Source organism: Notechis scutatus, chromosome 2 (assembly GCF_049901735.1).
Source record: "Notechis scutatus isolate UNSWTSFEM ecotype Mainland chromosome 2, rNotScu1.2, whole genome shotgun sequence".
Taxonomy (NCBI): Eukaryota; Metazoa; Chordata; class Lepidosauria; order Squamata; family Elapidae; genus Notechis; species Notechis scutatus.
Window position 1 is genome coordinate 231,893,701 of NC_142010.1, and position 27,239 is coordinate 231,920,939.

The 27,239-nt window shown below is 35.8% G+C and overlaps 1 protein-coding gene across 2 annotated transcripts in view; it reads right to left on the reverse strand.

Moving 5' to 3' along the window:
- ATG10 (autophagy related 10) overlaps positions 1-27,239 on the reverse strand; it is a 145,638-nt gene that overhangs the window by 56,157 nt on the left and 62,242 nt on the right. For both annotated transcript variants that reach the window (XR_015748155.1, XM_026672036.2), the window contains exon 4: positions 7,765-7,891. Coding sequence is in view for 1 of the 2 variants with exons in the window: in XM_026672036.2 (XP_026527821.2) it covers positions 7,765-7,891 (127 nt within the window). In the remaining variant the exon portion in view is untranslated. The remainder of the gene's footprint in view (positions 1-7,764; positions 7,892-27,239) is intronic.

Consider the following 27,239-nt stretch of genomic DNA (forward strand, 5'->3'; position numbering starts at 1 on the left):
AATTGGCATTATTGCATTTATTGCTGATATGTTTGTATGTTTGGATAAAGGCTCAATTCCTTGTCTTCAAAAGGCTAAAAGCTTGCAAAGTCTGTCCATCTGATCCTGAAACTCTTCAATGAAATGGAAGAAAGACAGAACCTATTTTCAAAGTTGCTGCCTGTTTTAATCAAGCTGCTGCAATAGCATTACTATGACACAAATAAATGGGAAAAGAGCACTTTTATAATACAGAGATATAATTTTTACTTGCAACTTTTAATTAAACAATAGTTTTAAATTAATTCTAATTAGTTGGGATTTTTATTTGGAAAGAGCAAATTTGGAATCACGTGGTAGAGAATCTTTAGGTTTATATTTAACATTTCAAGAACTGTTAGATGTGGTTAAATAATAATGTTCTTATTGATTTTAATATCTTTCAAAGCAGGAAAATGTTTCAGCCACAAGTTTATGACCTTTTAATGATAAAACTGCTGCCACAGAACTCACTTCTACATAGAAAATTAAGACAAAAATATTTCATTTTCTTACAAGAACATGTGTTCATCAGTTCTGATAACTATTCATTTCCATGGCAAAAAAAGAGACACATCTCATATGAAACTGTCCTAAAAAACCACACTAACATGTGTTATACAAAACATAGAATGATCTCTGAAATCCAGGTCTGGTGTCATAGTTATAATTTACTTTACTATAAAGTACACAAAATGCTGCCAGAATCCCACAGATAGGTAGATAATGCAATATGAATTATATACCAGGAATAATGTTTTATTGAAAAAAACAACAATTAGTAATATAAAAATAATTTCTTCCTATATTTTTAACAGACAAGATGTTAGGTAGTCCTCGACTTACGACCACAATTGAGCCCAAAACTTATGTTGCTAAGCCAGACCGTTGTTAAGTGATTTTCCCCCCCCCCCCATTTTACAACCTTTCTTGCCCTAGTCGTTGAGTGAATCATCGCAGCTGTTAAGTTAGTGACAAGATTGTTAAGTGAATCTGGCTTCCCCATTGACTTTGATGGTTAGAAGATTGCAAAGGGTTATCACATGAGCCCAGGACATTGCAATCATCATAAATATGAATCAGTTGCCAAACACTTGAGTTTTGATCATGTGATCATGGGAATGTTGAAAGATTGTTAAGTGTGAAAAATTGTCATAAGCAGAGGTGGGATTCAAACGGTATTACTACCGGTTTGGTGACTACATTTTGCGCACATGTAAAAAACCTTAAGCTGTGCCGCCTGGACAGCTGAAAAGCGCTGTGCATGGGTGCGCAGCATTTGAAAAGCCACTTTTTTCCTGCTTTTTCAACCTCAGCTGTGCCACGCAAAGCAGCTGAGGTTGAAAAAGCAGGAAATAAAGGACAGGTAAGAGCCCAGGCAGGCGGGTGGGCCAAACACCAGCAAACACAGAACTGGTTTGGTGTCTGCTGCTCTTCAGAGCTACCGGTTCTATAGAGCCGGGCAGAACCGGTAGCATCCCACCCCTGGTTATAAGTCACTTTTTTTTGTGCCATTGTAACTTTGAATGGTCACTAAATGAACTGTTGTAAATTGAGGACTACCTGTACTAAAGATAAAGAAATTAAGACTTCAATTTTTTTAAAAATGAAAGAAAATTTATAATATTCACATTAGAGAAACTTTATATTGGATGAATATTCCCAATGCAAGATATAATGTACCAATCACAGTGTTAATATATCACAATCTAACTTAATATCAGTGACCAAATGAGATAAATATATATTTCTTTGCAGGATTCTAAATAATCACAAAGAAAATATTAACATTAAAAAGAAATGTGGTATTAAATAGTTTTTTTATTAGCACTATATAAGCTTTATTTTCTACCTACACATTCCATACTGATAAAATAAGTTTAAGATTATATCAATAAATCCAACTTATTTTCTAATTATTGCTAACAAACTCAACCAAGTAATGAGTTAGTCTTCAAACTAACTCTGCCCCTTGAAGACATTAGCCATTTTTAAAAAGTTGGAATGATTCTATTATGTTAGATTTATCTTTGTCTTTCTCTGAAACACATTGTATGAATTACAACTCTGCAACATCAGAAGGGTATTTAAACAAAACTATATGGGGAAATGATCCATTTTAGTTCTGGATTGGTCCTACTCTTTAGTGAAGAAAAGTAAGATAGAAGGAAGTCAGAGTTAATTGTGAAAATCCTTCAAAAGCTATTGTTTTCTACTGTGGAAAAATTCCCAACAAACACGTTATGGCACATAATTATACTTTCAGGAACAATTAAAATTCTGTACTGCAAGGGGAGCTGTTGGCATGCAATATAATGATGGTGCATTAAATCATCCATCAGCTTCTGCAATATCCACTCCAGCTTTAAGGAGTCATGTTTCAACACATCTGATTCCCTGATGCTGACAAGCTAAACAACTTGTTTTGTCTCTGGGAGCTCTTCTCTGGTGATTAACTGCTTATAGTGAATACTAATTATATGAAAATAGCATACTTTTTTAAAATGGGGGGTAGGGGTTGAAACTCGCCTTATACAGTACTGCAGCCACAGCAGCATTTCCTTCCTACCCTCCACCTTCACCCAAAGGGAATGCTGTTGTTCCAATGAATACAAATATGACATATTTTCACATGCTAAATTAATCAGTCTCTTATTTTATATTTTTAAAGTAAGAGCAAGCATTTTATTATTTGCCTACCTGAAAATAGATTTCAACAGTGTGTTGCTACTTTGTTAAAAGTTTATAATAATTACAAGGGTATAATCTCATGGTAAATTAGCAAACTGTTACAAGCAATACAGCTTGAGATATGCATCTCATTTCCTAAATCCTACATTGCAAATATACCCTAAACTATCATGTGCAAAAATATGAACCTGAGATTAAAAACCCTTTTACCAGATTTGTCTGAAAATGTCCATTTCCAATTTTGTATCCAAAGAGCTAGTTAAAATGCTAACATGGCAAAATTAAAAGCCATTAAACAATATAAGGCAGCAAGTGATTAAATCTACCAAGCACATACAGAGCATCTTAAGCTACTTTTTAATTAAAAAGAAAAAGATATCACTAGTAACATTCAGATGTGTTAATCTAGATAAAACAACATAATTTCACACACAAAAGCTAATGAAGCTGTTGCATGAGAAACTAAAGTTAGAAATGACTTCAGAATTTTAACTTGCTGATCCCAGAAACAACTCTTTGGATGGAAAAATGTAGCATATAGACAGGAGAATAATACAATCATTCAAGTCCTAGTTTGGACTTCCCATAGTTATTCAACTCCTGGTATTCTTTATTATTATAATATGGCATTTTTCTCCATCTATACAGTATTACCCAATAATTTGGGATAGGCAGGTGTTGTTGTTTAATAATATTAAAGATATTGTAGTAGTATGTTTGCTGTTCCAAGTAAAGATTCCTTTTGTAATAGACTGCTGGTGATTTTATCAAAGCTGATAGTATACAAGTGACATTCCAGTTATTTTGAGATTGTACACAAGCAGCCTATTACTATTGCTACTATTTTTGCTTTCTTTTGCCACAGTTATATTTCTATTTGTAGGTGTTTATATTTTGTGATTTTTTTCCAGATGTTGAAATTCCACTATACAGACTTTTGTCTGTCTTACCAACAATTGTTAAATCTGGGGTGTTATAAGTGGCCAGATGCTTCTCTATTTCAATTCTAAAGTCCCACAGAACTTTAGCTTCTTAATAGAAAATGAAATGATGGGACCACAAAATAGAGTGATTAAAACTTTGTCTATTCTGTGGTTTCACCAGTTCTTGCTTCCAGGTAAATGGTATTTCCTCCAGACGTTCCAATGCAGTATTATTGCTACTTTGTCATGACACTGTTTGTAATCAGTCTGTGTGATCTTCTTGCAGCAGCTAACCAGATGGCGAACTGTTTCTTCAGCTTCTTTGCAGAGATGAGCCTTTCTGTCTGTTGCTGTCTTCTCAATTCTGGGTTTGTATGTGTTTGTTCTTAAGGCTTGCTCTTGTATATCCAGAGTTAGCCTTTCTGTCTCTTTCTTCAACTTTCCTGATTTTAGCCATTGCGACACCTTGTTATTATCTGCTTTGATGTACTGGCCATGTAATACTTTATCTTCCCATACCTCTTTTCTATTCTTCATTTGTCCTTTCTTGTAGGCCAGTTTGGTCTCTCCAGTATTCAGTAAGCCTACCTGGTATACTAGCTTCACTGTCCTTCAGATATTTTTCCAACGCCCATTTTACTTCTTCAACCATCTGATGCACTTGCAACATTTCATACCCATCTATTTTCCTTGGTAAGAAGAGTCTGTCAACATCACTTCATAGATGAAAGGCATAATTTATTATCATTATTTTTGGGGGGTTTTGGGACTTTTAGTACTTCTTGAGTCCAGTCCACTATTCCAACTGTGTATCTAATGAATGGAATTTTCCAAGTGTTGAGTTCCTTCACTCAGTTTGGATGAACATCTTCACTTTCATGATGTATTAATTTCTAACCTTGATTTGAGTGTGTTTAATATTGTCAGCTTTCATGTTCACCTATTTGTAGTGATCATCTTCCTCCAGTCTCTTAATGTTATTTCCGTAGGGTAACTTGATTCCTTCAGTTTCCCCTATTTTTCCTCTACCGTTCATGAGTGTGGCTTGTTTGTCAAGCCTAAACTCCATTGCAATATCTTGGCTATATATACAGACAGTATTAAGCAACTATTATTTCAGATTGTGTATTTCCACACAGCTTCAGATCTTCCATGTAAAGGAAATGAGATAACCTGGCAGATATTTTTATTGTTTGATAGCCATAGACCAACTTGTTCAGTTTTGTTGACAAAGGAACCAGTGGCATACAAACAGTAGTGAGAGTGAGTCTTCTTAAAAGTTTATGATTATGGACAGCATCTGTAGCTTCCATTGTGCCATTGGTCTTTGCACAAGCTTCTGATATTTATACTGACTTCTGTTATTTCAAGGCAATTGATCCAATCATGTTGCATAAAGTTAAAACATGTTCTAGTAATCCAATCCAAGATAATTCAAGTTGGTCTTCCTTCTCTTATGATTTTCCAAAATCATCTTGTCAATTAGGAGCTGATCTATTGTCCTCTGCTGTTTGGGCAGTTCCTTTTCTGCTCTCATGGATTGAGCTTGTTTTCAACTAGATGATGTTGGACTGCATTAGCTACCACACCAGATACCACACCAAACTGACAGCTCTTGGTAAGCAGGTAATTAGCCTGTAGTTGCCTGGTTTCCTTTTGTTGGATCTTTCATTATCATGTTTAACTGGATTTGGTATTTTTATCTATCTATATTATTATTATTATTCATCATGCAATCAGCTAGATGATCAGACTGGATTGGCATTTTTATTCACCTATCAACCCTTCCTAAAAACCTGGAATAGGAGATGTTGATGTATGATGGTATTAGAGGTATCATCACAGGATGTATACTGTTCGACATAAAGCTGCCTGTTGCAATTGACTTATGATGAATTTATCAATGCTGATATTCAAGTGATGCTCCAGTTTATAATATTATTATCTCCTTTATTCATTAAACATAAAACTTAGTCAACTGAACATTTAAAAATGTATCACAAATATCATTGACTGGCGCTGATGGTTGATACAGGTTGCTGCCAGCATCCTAGGTATCAACCAAATTGATGATGATGATGATGATGTAACACAAGGCAGAGAACATGCCTAATATTTTGTCTCCTATTTTCCCTACGACAACTGAGTTGTTGGGCTGAGAAAGACTAACTCAATTATCCAGGTCAGGGGTCTCCAATCTTTTGGATCTCAGGGACCACCAAACTCATACTTTTAAATCCTGAGGACCACTAATATGATTTTTTTTAAAAAAAGATAATATATTTAATATAACATTTTTTATTTTTATATTAAATATAAATGCACTATTTAAAAAAATTAATATATAAATATATATTTTTAAATATAAAAAGCTTATTTAATTATAACAACAAAACATAACAAGCAAAGCAGAGCCCCCCGCAAAAAAAAAATCTGGTCTCCTGTCATATCTCCCCCAAGTCAGAGGAAACCACTCCCTCCTTTGCCAGGTGTGGCTGCCTGGAGTTGGGGGAGGGAAGGAGGGCCAGGCTGGAAGCCTTCCCCCACCTGGAAGCCTTCCCCCTACCCCTGGTCTTTAACACATGGCTTGCTTCTCCACTACTGCCTCCTCCTCCTCCTCCAGGACCTCCTTCTCCGAGAAGGGCGATTATGAATTAACCAAGCGGCTACATTGATATCCCAGCTGCTCCCTTTTCCCATGGTAAGACTTGGCGTATGGAGAAAGGGGCTGGAAGCTGCTACTTGGTGGTCCTGCAGGCAAGACGAAGTCATCCCGGTCCCAGTTAAGACATACCAGTCACAAACCCAGTGTCCTAGACAAGAGGGGTTGCTTCCCCATGCCAGGAAGAGCAGCAGGTGTGGGCGTGCACAGTTCATTACTCTGGACTGACGAGCCACGTGCTGAAGACCAGATGGCTGTCGGGAAGATGGGGCAACAGGAGTGATACTGGCGGCAGATGGATATATACATGGGAGATCGCGGCATAGGCCTGACCTGCGAGGGGGTGGGAGGGAAGGAACCTCTGAACTGGTGTTACCTCCTTCCTCTTGCCTCCGTGTATCAAGGAAGTTGAGCGGCTGCCAGTGATGCCCTCAGGGGAAGATGTTGCAAGGGGGAGGCTCAACCCTCCCAGGAGCTTCTCTTTCTCCTTGCCAGAAGTGCTCACATGCAAAGCACTCACCGCCCCTCTGGCCCCCAACAAGCCTCCTCCTTCCCGCTGAACGTGTGAGCGCTGCTTCCTGTGACTCAGGAGGTCCGTGCTCTTCCCGCTGCTGCTCGGCCTCCTTGATGCACTGAGGCAGAAGGCAGCAGCCACGACACAAGTTTGCTAGGGAGACTGCAGCATTGCCCCACCTCCCTGCCTCAGCATGCTGCAGCCACCAAATTTTTTTCACGGCTCATCAGTGAGCCGCGGCCCATGGGTTGGCGACTGCTGATCGAGGGGGTTTTTATGCCCAAGGCAGGCCTAGAACTCAGAGTCAGCTGGGTTTTTTTTCAACACCTTAACCAATATTTCAAACTATTCTTCAAGTTGTCTGGGAAATTTTGAGAAATGAAGTCTATACATCTGGACAGCACTATAGTTGGGAAAAGCTACTCTAATGCTGATTAAAGATAATTAACAATGGTCTTCAAGATTGAGTTTTCTACCGTCCTAAACAATGTAAAAAAACCTAAGTAATTATATACATTTAAAAAACACATATAACCAACTCCTTGGCACTCATTTTAAAAACTATGCACAAAACAGCTGAAATATGATTAATTTGTTTTCATCATTAAAACTTACTGATTTAGATTTTTTTTTCTAAAAGCCCCTAACAGTGACCTCAGTAAGTCTCAAGGTTGAATATTCTATTTATGAGGATGGTCCAATATTTTTAACATTAACAAAATAAGTAAAGAAAATAATCCACAGTTAGGCTTGCTGCCAGAATTCTAAAGATCAAGTTTCTTCAGGCAGAGATGATATCATCTACCCTTAAGATACCGATGCTTGCAGATACTGAAATATGTACTTGAAATGAATCATGAACCACTTATTCATTTTTTTTATTTTCTTGCTGTTAAGTTCAAAATTTATGTCATAACATATGTTTTAAATGTTTGCTTGAGATAGAATGCACTTACTTAAAAAACTTGCCCTAAAATAGAGAACAGGAGCTTGATAACTGCAGGAATATAGAACATGATATTCATAGCGAATCACCTCTGATACTTCAGAGACTCCAGCCTCTTGAGAATCATCCAGATCTTCCTGAAACATAATTTATACTAGTAAACACAAGGCTGTGGCAAGAAAACAATAGCTTACTGTATCAAATCAGTACATATATTAAATAATCAAAATTGCTATATCGTTTATTATGCATACATTGTATTACACCATGATATGTCTTTCTGTAAATTGATGGTATCTAAAAAAATGCACACACAAATACAAACACAAACACACACATGTGTGTGTGAGAGAGAGAGAGAGAGAGGGAGGGAGAGAGCGGGAGAGAGTGTTTAATATATTTGTGACAAAGTATTTTTTTAATAAATAAGTTCACTCACTTGTTCTTGTGATAATTAGATCCCTGGGGATATCATCTTGTATGTTTTGGGCAATTTAATTACAAGTCTCATTTTTAAAACAAAAAAATTCTCTAGCTTTATCCATTTACTTACTATTTAAAATGTCAAGAAGATTTCTTAGTGATATCATACTAAATATCACCATTTGTGATGATATTTAGATTTGTGTCTCTTTCATGACCACTTAGGACTCCTTTGGAATAGCTTCCCTTAAAATTTAGAGAATCCAACAACCTATTAGCTTTTGGGAGAGCTATGAAGCCCTGGATCTTCACTCAAGCATTCTGCTGAGATGGTAGTTAGCCCAGCAAATGCAAATGTAAACATGGAATTAAATGGATGCTATGGCACTGTGATGGGATCTGTGATACTATTGTGGGGTTTTATGAGTTTTGTGGTTTTATGAATGTTGTTGTGAGTTGCCTAGGATTATCAAGTATAAAATAGAAGGATATATACATTTTCTAAATAAATGAATACATTTGGCTAATCAGTGTCATGCACCCAGTATTACACACAGAGAGAATCTACAACAAATTTGAAAAAAATCTTTTCTTTTTCAGAACTCTTATGGACAGAACATGCCCACCTGAGTTGAAAGCCATATACTTGGTTTTTCTTCAACTCAATGCACTATAATTGTATACTCAAAATGCTTCACAAATGTCCAATACAAAACTGGGGTAACCCACCATTCTAAATTATTGTTTACTTACCACCATTCACTGAATAATGCATAGTTGTCTGCTTTAATACATCATGGTTTATAAAGTACAATGTCTAACTTCCCCAAATATTTAACACTGTAAGCTGTCCAAGGTTACCCTATAATATTGTAAGCTGTCCAAGGTTATTGGCAGCCAATAAATTTAATAAACAAATAAATATAAAGCCAAAACCATAAAAACTACAGCAAAATTCTTAAATTTATAATTAACTCCTCCGAATTGTAGCAGAAAGAGGTCAGACAGAAAAAATCAGTATTATGTTGTGGCATCACAAGCCTAGTCCTTTTTCTACATTTATCATAATCTAAACCATGTGGCTGTGGTCATTCCTGTTCAGCTTACAAATATATTTTTTTTTATTTGTTTATATCCCACCTTTATTATTTTTACAAATAATTCAAGGTAGCAAAAACATCTAGTCTTCCTTCCTTCTCCTATTTTTCCCACAACAACCCTATAAGGTGAGGTGAGCTGAGAACAACTGACTGGTCCAAAATCACCCAGCTGGCTTTCATGGCTAAGCAGGACTTAAATTTATGGTCTCTTCCTTTCTAGCCTGGTGCCTTAACTACTAGACCAAAGTGGCTCTGGATTGAGATGGATTGAGTTTAAGATGGGGTGGCTTATCTAAGACTATTTAACGAATTAAAGCTAAGAATCAGAGGCTTCCTTTCAGCCAATATAATATTCCTAACCTATTACATCTTTACGATTTCTTCCAACCAAGGAAAGATTTATGGATATACGAAGGAGAAAAAAATATTATATTAGAGTCACAGATAATTCACAGAGTCAAACTCATACAGAATTCAAAACATGGTTAAACCAATGTACAATGCTCTTAAGAATAAAATTGTACATTGAGCTGTGTTTGTTAATTCATTATTACTAACAAGTTAGGTTAAGTAAATGTAATTTGTATTATCTACTTCATTCATTACATTAAGTTGATTGTCTATCACTGACAATCTTTTGATCACTTTGAGTAGTAAAGCATTCTTCTGTATATTTCAATTGATAGAGAATAAATGTCAAAATCTAAATTTATATTGATGGTAGGTTAATATTATTTTTAAAAAGAAAATTAAAACTATTTACTTTTGTATCAGCCTTGATCTGTCATTGTAGTTGTGCTTTTAAAGTTGTAGCGACGTTTCAGCAGAATCTCATCTGCCATCATCAGACTTGTGTATTGGGTTTGTCTGTGTGTCAGACTTTCACAGCCTGACACAGCTTTAAAACAGAAACAGCTGTGAAAGCCTGACACACAGATGAACCCAATGCACAAGTCTGATGATGGCAGATGAGATTCTGCCGAAACGTTGCTACAACTTCAAAAGCACAACTACAATGAAGTGGGAAAATACCCGAACAAAGCTGAATACCACATATATAAATACTCATGAAAACTTAAGAATATACAGTATATATATGTGTGTGTGTGTGTGTGTGTGTGTGTATACACATACAATAATAATAATAATTCATATGATAACAGCAACTTAAATTACTGAAATAAGAATACTTCAACAGTAAGGATACCACTAATCAATTAGGCTTAAATATAATGAAAAATTTATACTCTAACAGAAGTGAAACAAATCTAAGGCATTCATTAAATCCTTCCCAAAGACCACAATAACTCTTAAGTGTTCAAAGTAGACTCAGACAATTCATGACACTTTTCATCAGCTCCTGACCACTTGCAAATTGAAGTAATTTCCTTTGCAAACATAAGTGGTCATTTGGAAATAAAACCATTTTATTTTTTGGAAACATTTATCATGGACTGAGAGAAAGACAAATATTAGAATATACATTAATATAATACAAACAATATATTCCCAGAATGTAAGTAGCTATTCCTGCCAGAAAAAGATATGTGTTCTAACACTGTATACTTCCAAGCTTGTATCTATATGGTTTGAAAATTTGAGATATCCTTTGTAGTTAACCAACTGTAAGTAAGGGAGATCACTGTGCAGTTGTTGTTTTTATGCATGAAGACCTAAAGAGCTTAAAGAAGCAATTAAAAACCAAATAACTTAAGAATCTGTTTCAACCACAGCTGGCGATATCTTTTCTCAGACTCTTAAAAACCTTATTTCTTCCTGCATTACAGAAACATTTTATACTATGCTGAATTTAGTACTTTATTAGAAAACAAACTTAGATAAGAAGTGTACAGGTGGCCCTTGACTTATAACCATTAATTTAGCAACCATTCAAAGTTACAATGGAAGTGAAAAAAGTGACTTAGGACCAGTCCTACCACTTACAGCTATTACAGCATTCCCATATCACAGATTAAAATTCAATGCTTGAAATTTGCATGTACAGGGTTCTATCATCCCAGGTTCATGTGATCATTATTTGTCAGTGAGCCTGACAAGAAAAGTCAACGGGGAAGCAGGATTCACTTAACGACCACATGATTCATTTAACAACTGCAGTGATTTCAACTGGCAAAAGGTCATAAATTTGGGTGCAAATCACTTAACAACTACTTTGCTTAGTTATTGGAAATGTTGGTCCCAATTGTGGTCGTACATTGAAAACTATCTGTACCTATTTAAAAAAAAAAAAGATCAAATTCCTGAAGATGACAGACAAGAAGCACAGAATTTTTTTACAAAGTCTGAATCAGAATACAGCTGGAAGGGACTATGGAGGTTTTGAGCAGAACACTCTACCATTTCAGACGAGTAACTGTCCAGTCTCTTCTTAAAAACCTCGTGACGAAACATCCACAACTTCTGAAGTCAAGCTGTTCCACTCGTTAATTGCCTTCACTGTTACGAAGTTTCTCCTCAATTCCAGGTTGCTTCTCCCCTTGATTAGTTTCCATCCATTGTTTCTTGTCCTGCCTTCAGGGGTTTGTAAAATAAATTGACCCTCTCCTCTTTGTGGCAACCTCTCAAATACTGGAATACTGCTATCCTGTCCCCCCAGTCCTTTTCTCTAGACGAGCCAAACCCAAATCCTGTAACCATTCTTCATATGTTTTAGTCTCCAGGCCTTTGATCATCTTAGTTGCTCTTCTTTGCACTTTTTCCTAAGTCTCAACATCTTTTTTGTAATGTGGCGACCAAAACTGGATGCAGTATTCCAGGTATGGTCTTACTAAGACTTTATAAAGTGATAACAATACTTCACATGATTTTGATTCTGTTTATACAACCATTGATTGTATTAGCTTTTTTGGCTGCTGCCAAAACACTGCTGAGTCATTTTTTAAGTGATCATCCACTAAGACTCCAAGGTCCCTCTCACTGTTACTGTTTTTGAGCCAGGTTTCAACTAATCTATACTTGTACTTTTGGGTTTTCCTGCACAGGTGTAAAACCTTGCTTTTCCCCACATTAAATTTCATTTTGTTTGATATTGAAACAAATAATTTAAGCACAGCAAACAGCTGAATAAGTGAATAGTTTCATGTAGGGATAATGTCCAGTTTTGCTATAGATTTTAACTGCATAGTCAGAGCACAGGCTCATTAGCTTATCTTATTTCTACTTCTATAGCTATTTCTTCATCCTATAAACATACAAGAACTTCTGAAACCTCCTTAAGGCCATTACTTATCCCTTTTTATTTGGTAAACAGTAGTAAGGATGCATGACATGACATCAAGAGTACTGATGTATAATCCTTTGCTGTTCACTAGGGTGAATACAAAGAAGGAAGTAAACCTTGGTGCTTGCAAATGTTTATAGCATTATTTTAATCATTTTCTGACAGAAATGTCAGAAGAAATAACTGTTAATAATATTAATAAGTCAAAAGAATTATCAGAATTTTTAATTACACCAATGATTTGTGAAGTGAATGGTAAAGTAGCCATTTATATACTGGCAAGTAAATTCCTCCTGTGCCCAGGCATTCAGGTATGCATTGGTTAGATGTTCCAAAATTATGAAAAAAACCACACCTATTTAGGTAACCCTTCTAATTTCCTCCTCCAAGGCTGTGATAGCCTTGATTTTTAAATACACTTCAGAGCCAGTTTAGATTTAAGTTTAGTTTACCCTTTGATGTTTCCTCCTCTTAGTAGTAAAATGTTTAATAGAGATTAAACATTTTTGTTTCTGATTTTGAATTAAGCAATTTCCTGTAACAATGAAACATAGCTTAAATTATATATTCAAGCAAATCAGGATTAATCATGGCTTATAATTCCGGCATATTCAATAATTTTAGTTCATTCATAAATGTTCAAGCTTTCATTTAATAAGTAAGCATAGTTCAGGGGTAGTCAACCTTTTTATACCTACCGCCCACTTTTGTATCACTGTTAGTAGTAAAGTTTTCTCTAACCGCCCACTGGTTCCACAGTAATGGTGATTTATAAAGTAGGGGACAAAACCCCTACCGCCCACCATGAAAGCTGGAACGCCCACTAGTGGGCGGTAGGGACCAGGTTGACTACCACTGGCATAGTTCAAAATCAGAAATGGATGCTTTGTATTTCCTCTGTAAAGCAGAGTTTAATGAGTTTAATGTCACATTTTACTTTGGTCTAGAAGCTTACACAGTATATAAAATTCACTGTTCTTTCCAAGAACAGCAGTGTTGTGCAAGCAAAAATCCTATTGACAAGATGAATACAGGATTTTTGGTTGTTTTTTTTACTTTTTTCAGTCTCCCACACCATAATTCATATTTCCAAGTTATCAAACATCAGCAGCAACTTCTGCTAGGTAAAAGATATTGAACAAGTAGATAAGCTCAGAACATCTGGCTCTCTAAAAATTGCTAGCTAAAGCCTCATTCTTCTTTCACTTTTGGCTATGTTAGATAGGTTTAATGGGAACTTGAATTCAACAACATTTCTGTCCAATTATATAATAAAAATAATCTGTGTTTTCCTATTAACATGCATTATTAGTATCTTCATATATAGGGTTCTGTTTGTAGTGTTTTAATAGATGAGTTAATTTTGTGTTATCATAATTATACATCTGAGAGATTGTCACTGATTTCAAGTTGGTTTTGAATTGTGAAAGACTGAACTTGTAAGTATAACCTATGATCAAAAGATTTGTAATTGTTATTTAGGGATTAAAAACAAAATGAAACCGTTTATAACTACATTTTAAAATTGCTCCAAACCAATTGATTTTTTAGTTCTTTCTTCATAGCAATATTACTTGCCATACAGCATGGGGAAACCAATCTGGAACTGCCTGTTTTCTAAACAAATTGGGAAGTTGTCATCAGGAAGCATCTGTTTTATTACATTCAATAAAAGCATTCTTGTACTATTATATTGGAATACTAAGTACAGTAGATACCAAGCTCACTGCCTCTATCTCATCTCATCTAATCTATTATGTAAAAAGCCAGCACTACCTAATTAGTATGCAAGGTTTTCACAAATCTCAATAAGTCTTCAGTATTTTAATCCTATGTTTGTTCTCAAATGTGGAGGGATCTGCTCTTTTTAAAGCTACTTGTTAAAAATTACCTTAAAAATTAATCCAAAATACAGATTTCTGCTTTTGTAAACATGGTAATTGTACATTTTCTCAGAAAGCTGTTCAGCAAGATCCTTCAAGCAAAGTTCGATATAGTGGGAGCTGTTAATTTGGCAGCATTTCAAAAGAATCTGGAACCCCGCCAACATCAACTGGCCCAGGTTATGGAAAAACACAGAGAGGGAGAGAAGGCTCTTTAGAAGAGGAAAGTTGCATCTTTTTCTACTCCCAAACATTGACAACAGGAGCTGAAAGGCATTTTTGAAGCAAAATTCCCTAGACATGCAGAACCTGTGTGTGTGTGTGTGTGTGTGCGTGTATCATTCCAGCAGGAATGCATTATCATTCCTCTCATTGTTCTTACATTTGCTCAGTGTCTCTTGTATTGCTAATCAAAGACCTTTTCAGAATTTATACTAGTCATAAAAAATCATTCACATTCAACAAAAGAGAAACAAGAGACAGACTTGTTATTATATCATAGTTTGTTTAATTATGATTCATTAAATAAATGACAATGACTGGGTTTAGTTAATATGATAAACCAAAGCCAAACAAATCATGTTATGTCTTATTTTGTTGCTTGAATTGGTCCAAAAAGTTTCAAATAAGCTAAAATGTCATTCAGTAGGCTATGGGTATGTTACCTACTCTTCCTGTTGTTTATGAGTCTGTAATTTTACCGTGTTTTTCATATAATAAGGCCGGGTCTTATTTTTTTTTGAGCCCCGAAAAAATGGCTAGGCCGTCTTTTTGGGGGTGACTTAATTCCCACCCCCCTTGCATCTTCGGGCGGGCGGCGACGGCTTGGATGTTGACCTCAGCGTTGGTGGGGCACTTCGTATCGGGGGCAACGCAGGCAGCACCATATCCGGGTGTGCAACAAAAGTACTTCCTAACGGCAAGCCCCCCCCACCATTCCCCCCCCCATTCCGCATGTTTTAATATAGGCCTTAATTTGGGGGGAGGAGCTTAATTTCATTTCATGCCTATAAAACATGCTGGGACTTCCTATTGGGGGAGGCCGTATTGTTGGAGAAACAGGGTATTTATTTGTATAGCTGCCCATCTCACCAAAAGCAACGCTGGGCGATGTGCAGCAATCCGATAAAAATATAAATATAAAAATAAGAGATATTAAAAATATATAGAAATTTGCATTAAGAAATAAATAGCATAAAAACAATGGAGTCATCTAAACAAATCTCCAGTTTGCTAAGTGCTCCAGGCCTGATAACATAACCAGGTCTTGAGGACTTTTCACTAAAGGGGCAGAGTTAATCTAATATTAGGCAGGAAAATGTTCCGTAACATGGGCACTACAGAAGAGCAGACACGTCTCCTGGAACCTACTAAATATGGCTCTTTAACTGATGGTACCCTCAGCATGCCCTCTCTGCCAGATCTAACAAGGCACGTTGAAATAACTGGGGAGAGGTGATCCCTCAGATAGCCTGTTCCCATGCTACAATGGCATAAAACCAGCACTTTATATTTAGACGTGGAAGCAAACTGGCAACCTATGCAGCTTGTGATGCAGGTGGGCAACACACATTGTGCCAGGAGCACACATAACTTACCAGTGCTGCAACATTTTATATCAGCTGAAGGTTCTATACAATCTTCAAGGGTTCTTCCCATGTGAAGCGCATCACAGCTGTCTAATGTGGAAAAAAATTGGGCACAAGTGACTGTAAACTGGCCTGCCAATCCAGGAACGGGTGGGCAAGAAGGAGCTATGAAAAGGTCCTCCCAGTTACAATTGCCACCTGCTCATTGAGAAATAGCTATGAGTCCAGGAGGACCCCCAGAATGTAATATTGTTGCAATATATTGCATACAAAGTATGGTGCAGAGGAAGTAAAAGAAAGAAGATTAGAAGGAGAAAAGAAGGAAGATTTTGGGAGGGGGGGGGAATTAGCTGAGTACTGAGTAATACATTAGCCTCAACCATACTGTTGCAAGGATGGATATAATGCCACATTTGTAGGTTGATTAGAAGTCAACCTACAAATGGAATTGCTGCTATTTTATAATATCCTAGTATATAGTAGCCAATCTTCACCAAAATAGACATTGATACTGTAATGAACATTATTGGATTGCATTATGGCCACACACACAGAGAGAGGATGTTTTTAAGTAGCACTTGTCTGATAATATCTAGCAAAAAAAACTACTGGTGCTACAATAAACTGACACCTAATGTGGCACAGCAAATTTTTATTTTCTCTCTCTCTCTCTCTCCCTCCCTCTCCCCTCCCTCCCTCCCTTCCCCACTCTTTCCCTTCTCCCTCTCTTTCTCCCCCACTCTCTCTCACACACAAACAGACACGTTTCAAAAATAAGTATTCACTGCTCACTACCCAAGTAAGATACATTTATTTAGAAAATCTGGAAAAGAATGCTCCTCCCAATAAATGCAGGCTTTGCATTTATTCAGGAAATAACATTCTAGATTAGCTGTATATGAATGAGGCGCCAGCAAAAGGAACCTTCCCAACTAGAACACATACTTTTCCATTGCTCCAACATCACTAGTAACACCCCAAATCTACATTTCCCAAGGCTCACTTTACCTTAAGGCAAGGTAAATCAATACAAAAATGAACATAAGTATATTTACAATATCATACAAATACTAAATTAAAATTTCTTCAATGTAAGAGATGCTGTCAGGACTTGTCCACTTCGTTTGAAGTTATCTGTATACTTTATTCTACCTCCCAGGTGTTCCTTATTACTGCTAAACTCCCCTTATTGTTTGCACTCACTGACTCCCATCTCCACTTGCCTAATACAATCAGCTTTGGCGGTTTGACAGAACTTACTAAACTGAATCCAATTCTTTGCTTACCCAATAATCTGGAAACAACCAGGAAACATATGTGCTCAATTACGTACAATGTTGTAGAATCAGTTCACAATACCATTGCTTTCCAATAACTGTTATTTCAAAACCATTGGGAATAATTCCTGGCATGTGAACAGAACTTCCTTGAATCTGAACATGGACCAAACAGATCAAGAAGCAAAGAGGATCATAGGTGAGTATTTCAGCTGCAGACCATGAAATCAAGGTACTAAGAAAAATAATCCAAAGATGCAAACAATACCTTAAATAAACTTTCATCACCTTGCATTCCTTTTAAAGTTAATTTTTCTTCTGAAAAATCCTAACAATCAGTAAAGACTATATTAAGAATAAGAAGGCTTTTGAAGAATTAACTAACAGACCATTATTATTATTGCTTCTATAAGAAATCCTAATTCATGATAATACCATGCTGGGAACTCTTCCTCATATCTATTTTTTCAATTTTTATATCACTGTTTTAATTATATTTTTAAAAAGAAATGTTTTGTGAATACTATGAGGTTGAACCTATTTACACTGTCTATTTTTGTAACAAAAATTATTTAATTAATTTTATTTAACTTTTAGAAGACATTTATCACAAAAGCTAGGACTGTTACCTGTTTAAATTTTGGGTGATTGAACAGAAGAAAGTATGTTAACCACTGAAAGCCTGACTAGGTTTGCAATTTCTTTGAGATCCATTTGAGTGGTACAAAGAAGACAAAGTTTTGTGTGCCTGAAGGGGAATAATACAAAGATTTTTTTTCTTTGTTAAGGAAGTGACTTTCACTTCATGCTATAGTTATCCTGCCTTTTGATCCTACTGCAATAAACATCACGGGGAAATTGTTTGCTTCCTTTCTCACACAAAAGGCACGTTCATGAATAACAATAAACCATAATTAAGTTCCAAGCATAGGCAGGAATCCTCTCTCCCTTGTTTTTTGTAGAAGAATAAAAACTTAGCTCCAGGTTTGTTTCAGAAGATTCAAGGTTTGTTATGTATAATCCAGAAATAGTGGTTTAAAATCATTTTCTAAACTAAATCTTGTGTGGTAGAAAGCAATCTAAGAAAGCCTGAGAATTTGAAAATGGTTCATTTATTTACTTCATATGACAAATTTCTGAATTACTAAAGTATTTACTTCCCTTCTTTCCATACAGAAGAAAAAGAGACCAAGCAATGTATTCTCATCACATGCAAATTCACTTTCTAGCGCTAAAATAATATGCTTAGATGTATCTTTGGGACCAGGAAAAAAGCCCTACTTCTACTTTCTTTAAAGTAGAAACTGGTAACATACAGAAATAAGAACTCCATCATCGTCATTGCTATTATTATTGCAAACAGAGGTTATACGTCTGATATATGTCTGACTACTGAAATATTCAGTATTGTTTCACCAACATTAATCAATAACTTCTTAAAACTTTATTTGTTTAACAAATGTGTTTATCAATTGCTGGTTTCCTACATATTTCTAGCATTTTTTTTTTTCAAAATAAAAGCAAAGGAATTACCCACTATTTACCTTTTAATTTTTTGTTTTATCCTTAATAGGGGGAAAAAAGCAGATATCCAAACCAGTCTCAGACAACTAATGTTAGACAACACAAATCAGAATGCATAGTAATAAGATGATTTCATTCAATCTGCCATTATGTAGTGCAACCACATTTAAGGAAAAGGGTAATTTTTCAAAAACACAGATTTTTCTTATACAACAGCCTTTTTTTAGTTCTTCTTAAAAATCTGAGATAATCAAGTGATAACGATACAGTATTTTTAGAAAGTTATAATTCAACATCTATAATGAAAGCTATTATCAGATTTAAAAAGAAATATGAACAATTGTTCTGTGTATATATTTGTAGTTTGCCAGTGTATACATGATATAAAGATGATATGGCATGGAGAAATGTAGTGAGTATGCTGTGTAAACTAGTTTTACCTTCTTTTTTTCTTTAATATCTTGGCATACTATATCTTATTCCTATTCTGGGTTCTGCATAAGGTTGTATATAATGAGTATTAATTTACAGCCTATACTTGCCCATTTCACCCAGGTGACTCTGTATAATATATGTGGGTTTAAAAAATACAAAAACCCACAGCAAAAACCCTGGTATTTCTTGTATGTATGCAATAAAAATCCATTTTAAAATGCCCTTTGTTTTCTTGTATACAGGTAATCCTTATTTACCAATTGCTTTGTTAGTAAACTTTCAAAGTTAAATGGTGAAAAAAAGGTTTTGCAACCAATCCTCACATTTACTGCAGCAGCAAATCCCACAGTTATACATGATCACCATTCAGGTGCTTTGCAACCAGTGTGCATTTACAACTGTTGCAGCATCCTTTACTCATGTGAACCCCATTTGCATCCATCCCAATTGTCTTGCAACAATTAATAGAAAACATGAAGTATAATTGCAAGTCATAGCTACACAATGTCTTGTTTGGTGACTGAATTGGAAGTGACATTGGAAGTCTGTCACAGTCACATTTCTCCTTAGTGATGGCAGTGGATAGTGATGGAGTTGCCAGTCCCAATTGTGATTGCATACACGCACATGCATACACATTCTCTGATGTACAAACGCAAAAGTTAGTTATTTTTCTCTGATTCTTTTTAAAATGGATCTTAGGATCCCCAGCACCTTTGTTTTAACATAAGAAAACACCAGCAACCAGAAAAATGTGGAAGAAACATCATGTTTTTACATAGGACTTCAATGGAAGAGTACATGCAAAACTACCCGAATTCTGATCTAATATCACTAAAAAATTCACTCATTACAAAGCAGTTTTGCCAACTTTTATGTGAAAATATTAAATTTTCACATAAAAACTTCAATAATAGACTAGGAATTGATCTTCAAATGAATAAATATTTATTCATTCTGTCACACTTACAGAGTCATAGATTGTGTATCTTTTGCTTCAATCTCCTGCTCAGTTCAAGAATCACTAAACAATCTCTGAAAGTGCCCATCCTGCTTCCATTAAAAATTTCCAACTGAGAGGAGTCCTTTACTGTTCTAAACATACACTCTTAATGCTTAACAGTTCTTATCAGGGAAAAAAATCTCGATATTTATCCCAAATCTCCTTTTAATTTCAGCCTCTTATTCCTCTTAATATCTACATAGAAAATCTCTACACTTCTCTTTGCATGCAACATTCTTAGATATTTGTAGATCATTATCATATCCTCCCTCAGTTTTCTTTTGCAATATAAACCACGCCCAATTCTTTTAACCATTCATCATAGAGCTTGTCTCCAAATAGCTTATCTTCCTGATAGCTCTGTTCTGAATGTGCTCCAGCCTTTCCATTTTCCAGAATATAATCTACAGTAGGGGTCCCCAACCTCCGATTTGTGGATCAGCACTAGTCCGCAGCCTGCCAGAAACTGGGCCATGCAAACAAGTGAAGCCCCATCCGCGGGATGCAGGCAGCATGTGAAACCATGCTTCCTCGGTCCATGGAAAAATCTTTCTCCACGGAACCAGTCCCTGGTGCCCAAAAGGTTGGTGGGCACTGATCTACAGAATAATGTGAAGCCTCTGGAGTGCAATTATTCAACCAAATCCACTAGATTCCAATACTCTCTAGTCCATATTTTTACAGTCTATAAAGATATATGTAGTCTTTGTTTACTGATTATAACTAGGACTCTACAAACGCTACCTTAGAAACTCTACATCATTTCAGACAAATGATTGTCCAATCTCTTCTTAAAGTGTTGGAGTATCCATAACTTCTGCAAGCAAATTGTTCCACTGATTAATTGTTCTAACTTCAGGAAATTTCTCTTTAGTTCTAGGTTGGTTCTCTCCTTGATTAGTTTCCATTCACTGCTTCTTTTCCTGCCTTTAGGTGCTTTGGAGAATAAGTTGACCCCTTTTTCTTTGTGGCAATCCCTGAGATATTGGAAGACTGCTATCATGTCTCCCCTAGTCCTTCTTTTCATTAAACTAGACATATCCAATTCCAGCAACTGTTCTTTGTATGTTTTAGCCTCCAGTTCTATAATCATCTTTGTTGCTCTTTTTTGCACTCTTTCTAGAATCTCAATATCGTTTTTATATCATGGTAACAAAAACTGGGTGCAATAGTCGTGTGGTCTTACAAGAGCATTACAAAGTGCTATTACACTTCACACGACCTTGACTCTATCTCTGTATTAATGCAGCCTAGGATTGTGTTGGCTTTTTTTGGAAGCTGCAGCACAGCTCTGGCTCATATTTAAATGATTGTCCACTAAGACTCCAAGATCCCTCTCACAGTTACTACAATTCTATTCTATACCTGTGCATTTGGTTTTTATTGCTTAATGTAGCACCTTACTTTTCTTTACACTGAATTTCATTTTGTTAGATAGGTTGTTAGTTAAATGTACATGGAACATATACATCTATCTAAGAAAATGCAGAGATTTGCAAAATCTCCACAAAAATATTTTTAAATAAAAATACAAAACATACAACCTGTAAAGTAAAATGAATAGTGATCAAGAGTAGTGATGGTTCATACTACCCACAAACCTTTAAAAATAGTTTGTATGGCTTTAGAGATTACATCATTTTTTTAAAAAATGCCCAGTTGCATATTCTGCAAATGTTTATGTTGTAATTCTCATTCCTCCCCCCACAGGAAAATTATTGTGCAAGTAGCAGTTCCCTTGAACATTTTATACATGCTACAGTTCCCAAAGAACTTCAGAAATAATAGCCCATCCCTAAAAAAAGCAATATATTGAAAAAAAGAGCAAACTATTCAAGCCCTGTTTATGAACTGGAGGAGAAATCGCAGATCCCATTTACATGGTAAGCTACAATATAAAGCAAATCTAAACTAATTAAGTCTCTAATCAAAGTGCTTATACTGAGAATGAAGTCCAAAATCATTATATATCTAATGTCTTTTGCCCTAAATGTGTATGCTCCCTACAGCTAAATTCAAGAACAGTTTCTAGCTTTTCAACTTTTAAGTAGCTTTTTGAAACACTGCTAGAAGCTGTCTTAAAGGACGCTAAATGTTGAGTTTGTTGCTGGATGAGTTAAGTTTACATAGTAACCTATAGATGATTGGTAAACCTATCCTAATCTTAGCAATCATTTACTGTGTGATGATATAAATAATAGTTTTGAAAGCTTTTTGAAAATTAATTAACTCCATACAAAATTGTTATGATAATCAACAATAAACAAATTGATAAATACATGAAATGTCAATACACTTTCTTTGGGTTTCTTGAGAGAATAAACTTTTGCTGGACAGTCTTGTATTAATTGTATTTATTAAACAAAAAAGCCAACCTAAAGAATCCTCTGTAGTGCAGTTTACTGCTGCAGTCAAAAGTAACAAGTATTATTTCACAATATACTATCTCAGAAACACAAAATAATACTCTCTCTCCTTCTTTCTCAATGCCATTTGATCTTTTTATGTTATTATTTCACACAAGAATATGCCAAACCATGTTCACAGATTTTTTTTTATCAATATATGTATTATCTATCAGCATGGGTTGAATCTCTTCTTGAAAAGTTAATTGATATTTGTTTTATATCATTTATCATCAATATTTCAATTCATTCTTAATGTATCTTTGCCCATTCCTTTTCATTTAGTACAATTCAATTCACAATATCTTAAGTAATCTTCTGTTAATCCATATTTTATATTTCTATGTTTTTTCTTATTTATTATTATTAACTCTTGTTTTCTATTTAGGAGCTTAAGGATTAGTAAGTAGTCTTTTATTCAGGATTCTCTTTTTTGAAAAAGAAGAGACATAATAACTACCATCAAAAAATTCAATTTTCAGCAAGTTGGTTTACATATTTTTCAAAAAAACTACTCTTATCTGTTCAATCTTGTTCCTTATTTCTATGCTATTATCCTATCTTTAATTCAAAACACAGCCATACTGTCATAGCCTATGCAATTATTTTCCTGTAAGCTTAATATTTAGTTCCAGGAGTTTATTTTTATTGATAAATATCATTTTTTCTGATTTACGTTTACCTCATAAAGTTTATTTGGGTAAAATTTACTTGCTATTTCCTGGTAGAACAATATAATCTACACAATATGTTTATTATTATGCCATTAATTTTTAGACTTTTTTCTGTGTCTATTCAATACTTTTAATACTGTGCTCATGATTAAAGAATCTCTTACATTTTCTGTGTTTCAATATCAAGCCAAAGACATTTATATAAACCATCTGGATATCTTGCTCCCCTACAATAGAAGCAGCCCAGCTCAAAAGTAATATAATCCAGTCTTTGATGCACATGAGACATCTGGCTAGATAAAACAATTTGAAATTTGATACTACCAATCCACATCAATCTTTCAGGTCTTGAAAAATCTTAACTTTAACCCTACCCCATGCAATCCCAAGCTTCTGATATCCAAAAGAAACTGCCTTGGGAAATGTAACAAAGCTCAACCAAAGCAATACAAAACCTTATGGATTAGGGCAGAATCAGGGGCAAAGCATGGAAGAGTGAAAGGCGGAGATCCTACATGGCCTATCAAAGCTCCTCTATCAACTCAAGACATTCGCCATGGCAGTATTTACCTGATTCCACCGCCATGCCCTCTGAATAGTATAAATAGTCCTCAACTTACGACCACAATTGCAACCAGAACATCTGTTGCTCAGTGAGGTGGTCATTTAGTGAGTCATGCACCTTTTTTTTTTTGCCATATACGTTAAAGGAATCACTGTATGGTTATTAAGAAAAAAAACCCATATGAGAACCTTGCAGACTGAACTGGAAACATATGTAACTGACCTTGTAATGATGAATCCAAATAAATTTCAGATCTCAACGCTAGATTGAGATAACTACACCTACAACTATACCCAATAACTACATCTGTATTCAGACTAAAATACCTCCCCTCTCATTTCTAAATATGACAGATTCCTCTTACCTATTGTTTAAAAGACCAAAAATCAAGCTTTACAAGTCTCTGGCTCAAACACATTTTAAACAGTACACTTGAAAGTGACCATCCAGCCAAATTCACTTATCTATCTGGCTCCAGAGTGAGTGCTATTGATTATATAATTGTCTCCAGGGACCTTCTGCTTTCTGCAAAGGCCCCAGAAGTTATTCCTAAGTTTGACAGTGATCATTTCTGCTTCACTTAAGAAACACATATTGAGGATTGCTACCAAGCCTTACTAATGCAAGCAAGAAGAATTTACTGCTAAGCAAGTGAACCTCCTCCCCATCTGAATCAAATAATAACAAGGCTACTGGTCTCAGATCACCGGCTGAGCCCTCAGTCTGCCCTGACATCAGATGAATCTCCTGATGTACTCTTGAATAACTGTAACACCCTTAGCCAAGAGCTCCACCAGCATCTAACTCATATTAACAGTGCGCCCTCAAAGCAACCACAGCACCATTCCAAGCCATGGTGTTAAGCATGGAAATCAGGAAACTCTGGCAGTATTATTGCAAGGTTATTTATTGAAAGGGTTTATTGCAAGGTTAAGTTCTATAAGAATCTGAACTACTAACTGTTAAAAGCAGTAGATAATTTGGCAGTAGATAAGAATCAGTGGAATCCAAGGTAGGCTAGTCTCAGATCTCTTGCAGGTGCACAGTCCCTCGAGACTGATGACACATTTGACCCCTCCCAGGGCTCAGCCTGGTTATCTCTTACACATGGTTTGACTAGGGTTGTGTTATGTTAATGATAGTTCAATGATTTAAGCTCATAGTCTCTCAAGTTTGCATCATGAGAACTTGTTCAGTCCAAATTTCAAAGATCAGCCATTCAAAATCCAAAATGTGTCTCTGATATCACCCCACAACTAGAGATGGGAGCCTAGAATTTAGGTGACTGTTGACTCAAACTGTCTTTTCCCCCCTCTTGCTTCACTAACTATGAGGGATGATTTTTAGTCTACACGGAAAAAAGACAATGGAAACTAAATCTCATCCTTGGGCTTCTTTCCAGGTCTTCTATGGGATATGATCAGGCAAAAGCATTCATTAAACAGTATATAGCAGATACAGAACACCAATGGGACCTAGCCACGTCTCCAATCTTTATTGCCAGTGTGACCAGTAGCTACTCCCCTATGGCATATTTAACTAACCTTGAAGTACCTAAACCACAGAAGGTCTTTATTCTGGCACAATGTCATGTCTTCCTTTCAGCTGTCTTTGAAGGCAAATACAAGATGATTCCCTACCTGGATTGACAATGCCCCTGTGACTCTGAAGTCTGAACACCTGGAAACTACAGTTTGTGCACTTCACCAATGTCTGTACTACAGAAACAATCGTACTAGCCCCAGTTCACCATTACTGCATAAACCAGAGTGGACAGGACAATTTCATACATCCCTGCTGCTTTCACCTACCATTATATAATGTTGCCAAGTTCTGTGTAGCAGCACTTAAAATCCATCAGAAGATGGCCTGTGCCATAAACCAGTGTTAATGAATATCTAGTTCACATTTCTAAAGTGTTCTGAATTATGATAGATCTAATTTGCCATATTCTCCTATAGTATACACACATCCTACTCCTATTCATCTTTTTTGACTTTTTAAAGATTTCTATTTTTATATTTTTTAGACTTTTATATGTACAGTACTTTTTATTCTAATGTATCATTTATACTTTATGCTGGTCTTTGAACTTGATTTGACTTTAACCCTCAGCATTTTATTTGACCATATAAAATTAATTAATTGTCTCTGCCAATCAAGATGGCGACAGCGGCTGCATGTGTTTTTAGATGGTACTCCGAAGTGTTGTGCAGAGAGGTTTTTGAAGAAATTGGATTGTATTGATTGGTATGTGGAAGTGGAAGAGTGTATAGAGGGAAAGGCAAGAAAGAGACAAGCTTGATAAACTAATTGTGAGGCTGGAATTCGTTGAAGAAACAGAGAGATGAAGAAACAGGTCAAGAGTTAGTAGAGTGCAATGGTCGGAAAGTGACAGTTGGAAGATAATGGACACTGCAAATGGAGATGAGCTGGGCATGCTGGAGTGAGGAGGAGTGCCGGAGAAGTAATACCTCCTTAAAAAAACCTTGGTCCAGCTGGCCCGGCTGGTAGCACCTTGTAAGGGCCCCTTTCCAGGGTTACAGCAGAAGATGGTCAACAGTTTTGAAGGCAGAAGAGGGCTTTATGCCCCAACGGCAGATAAAACAGTAGAACCATCTTCTGGAAAAAGGGAAACTTTGATTTCAAACCTCCACTGCCTTGTGGCTATATCTAATACTGGAAAAGGCTTCAGGAGTCAACCTCTAGGAAAAATCTGGAGCCGGAGTCCCGGAAGCAGTTCGTGACTGTGTACAATCACGTTCTAGTAACTCCTGAGACATAGCTGGAACTAATCGTATCAGCTCTGTTGTTCCATTAGACTATTTCAGTGACGTGGAGAGGGGGGATCTGCTGCTTGAGTAACAGTTTATCCTCCATATTAAATTACCCAGGCCTCATGCTCTGGAGAGGACACTCCAGGTTTGCATACAGCATTAAAACAACACAGGAAGTGGCAGTTACTGGTTTCATAGCACGATACCATAGTCTCTTGAGACTGAAGGATGCCAATTCAATTTGTCTCTGCCAATAATTTAATATCTTAATATCAATTCTTACTGGAATTGTTAGAAATAAAAGTTGAGCTTTAATAAAACATTCATTTTTACTGTTGTTATTTTTCTGGCTAAGCCAATTTTAGTTTTCTCCATTTAAAATACCATTGTCATTATATTTTTCCAAGTCTATTAGTAGTCTGAAAGAAGTCTTTATTACGGTTTGTTCAATAAGTCCCCAGGTACCTAATCTTTTAACAATAATATAAAACTGTTATTTGCTGCAGGGGTTCCTTTGCTTTTTTAGGTAGATCCTCAAATGTAAACATGTACATCTTATTCTTGTTAACCTAATATCCTGATACCCAGC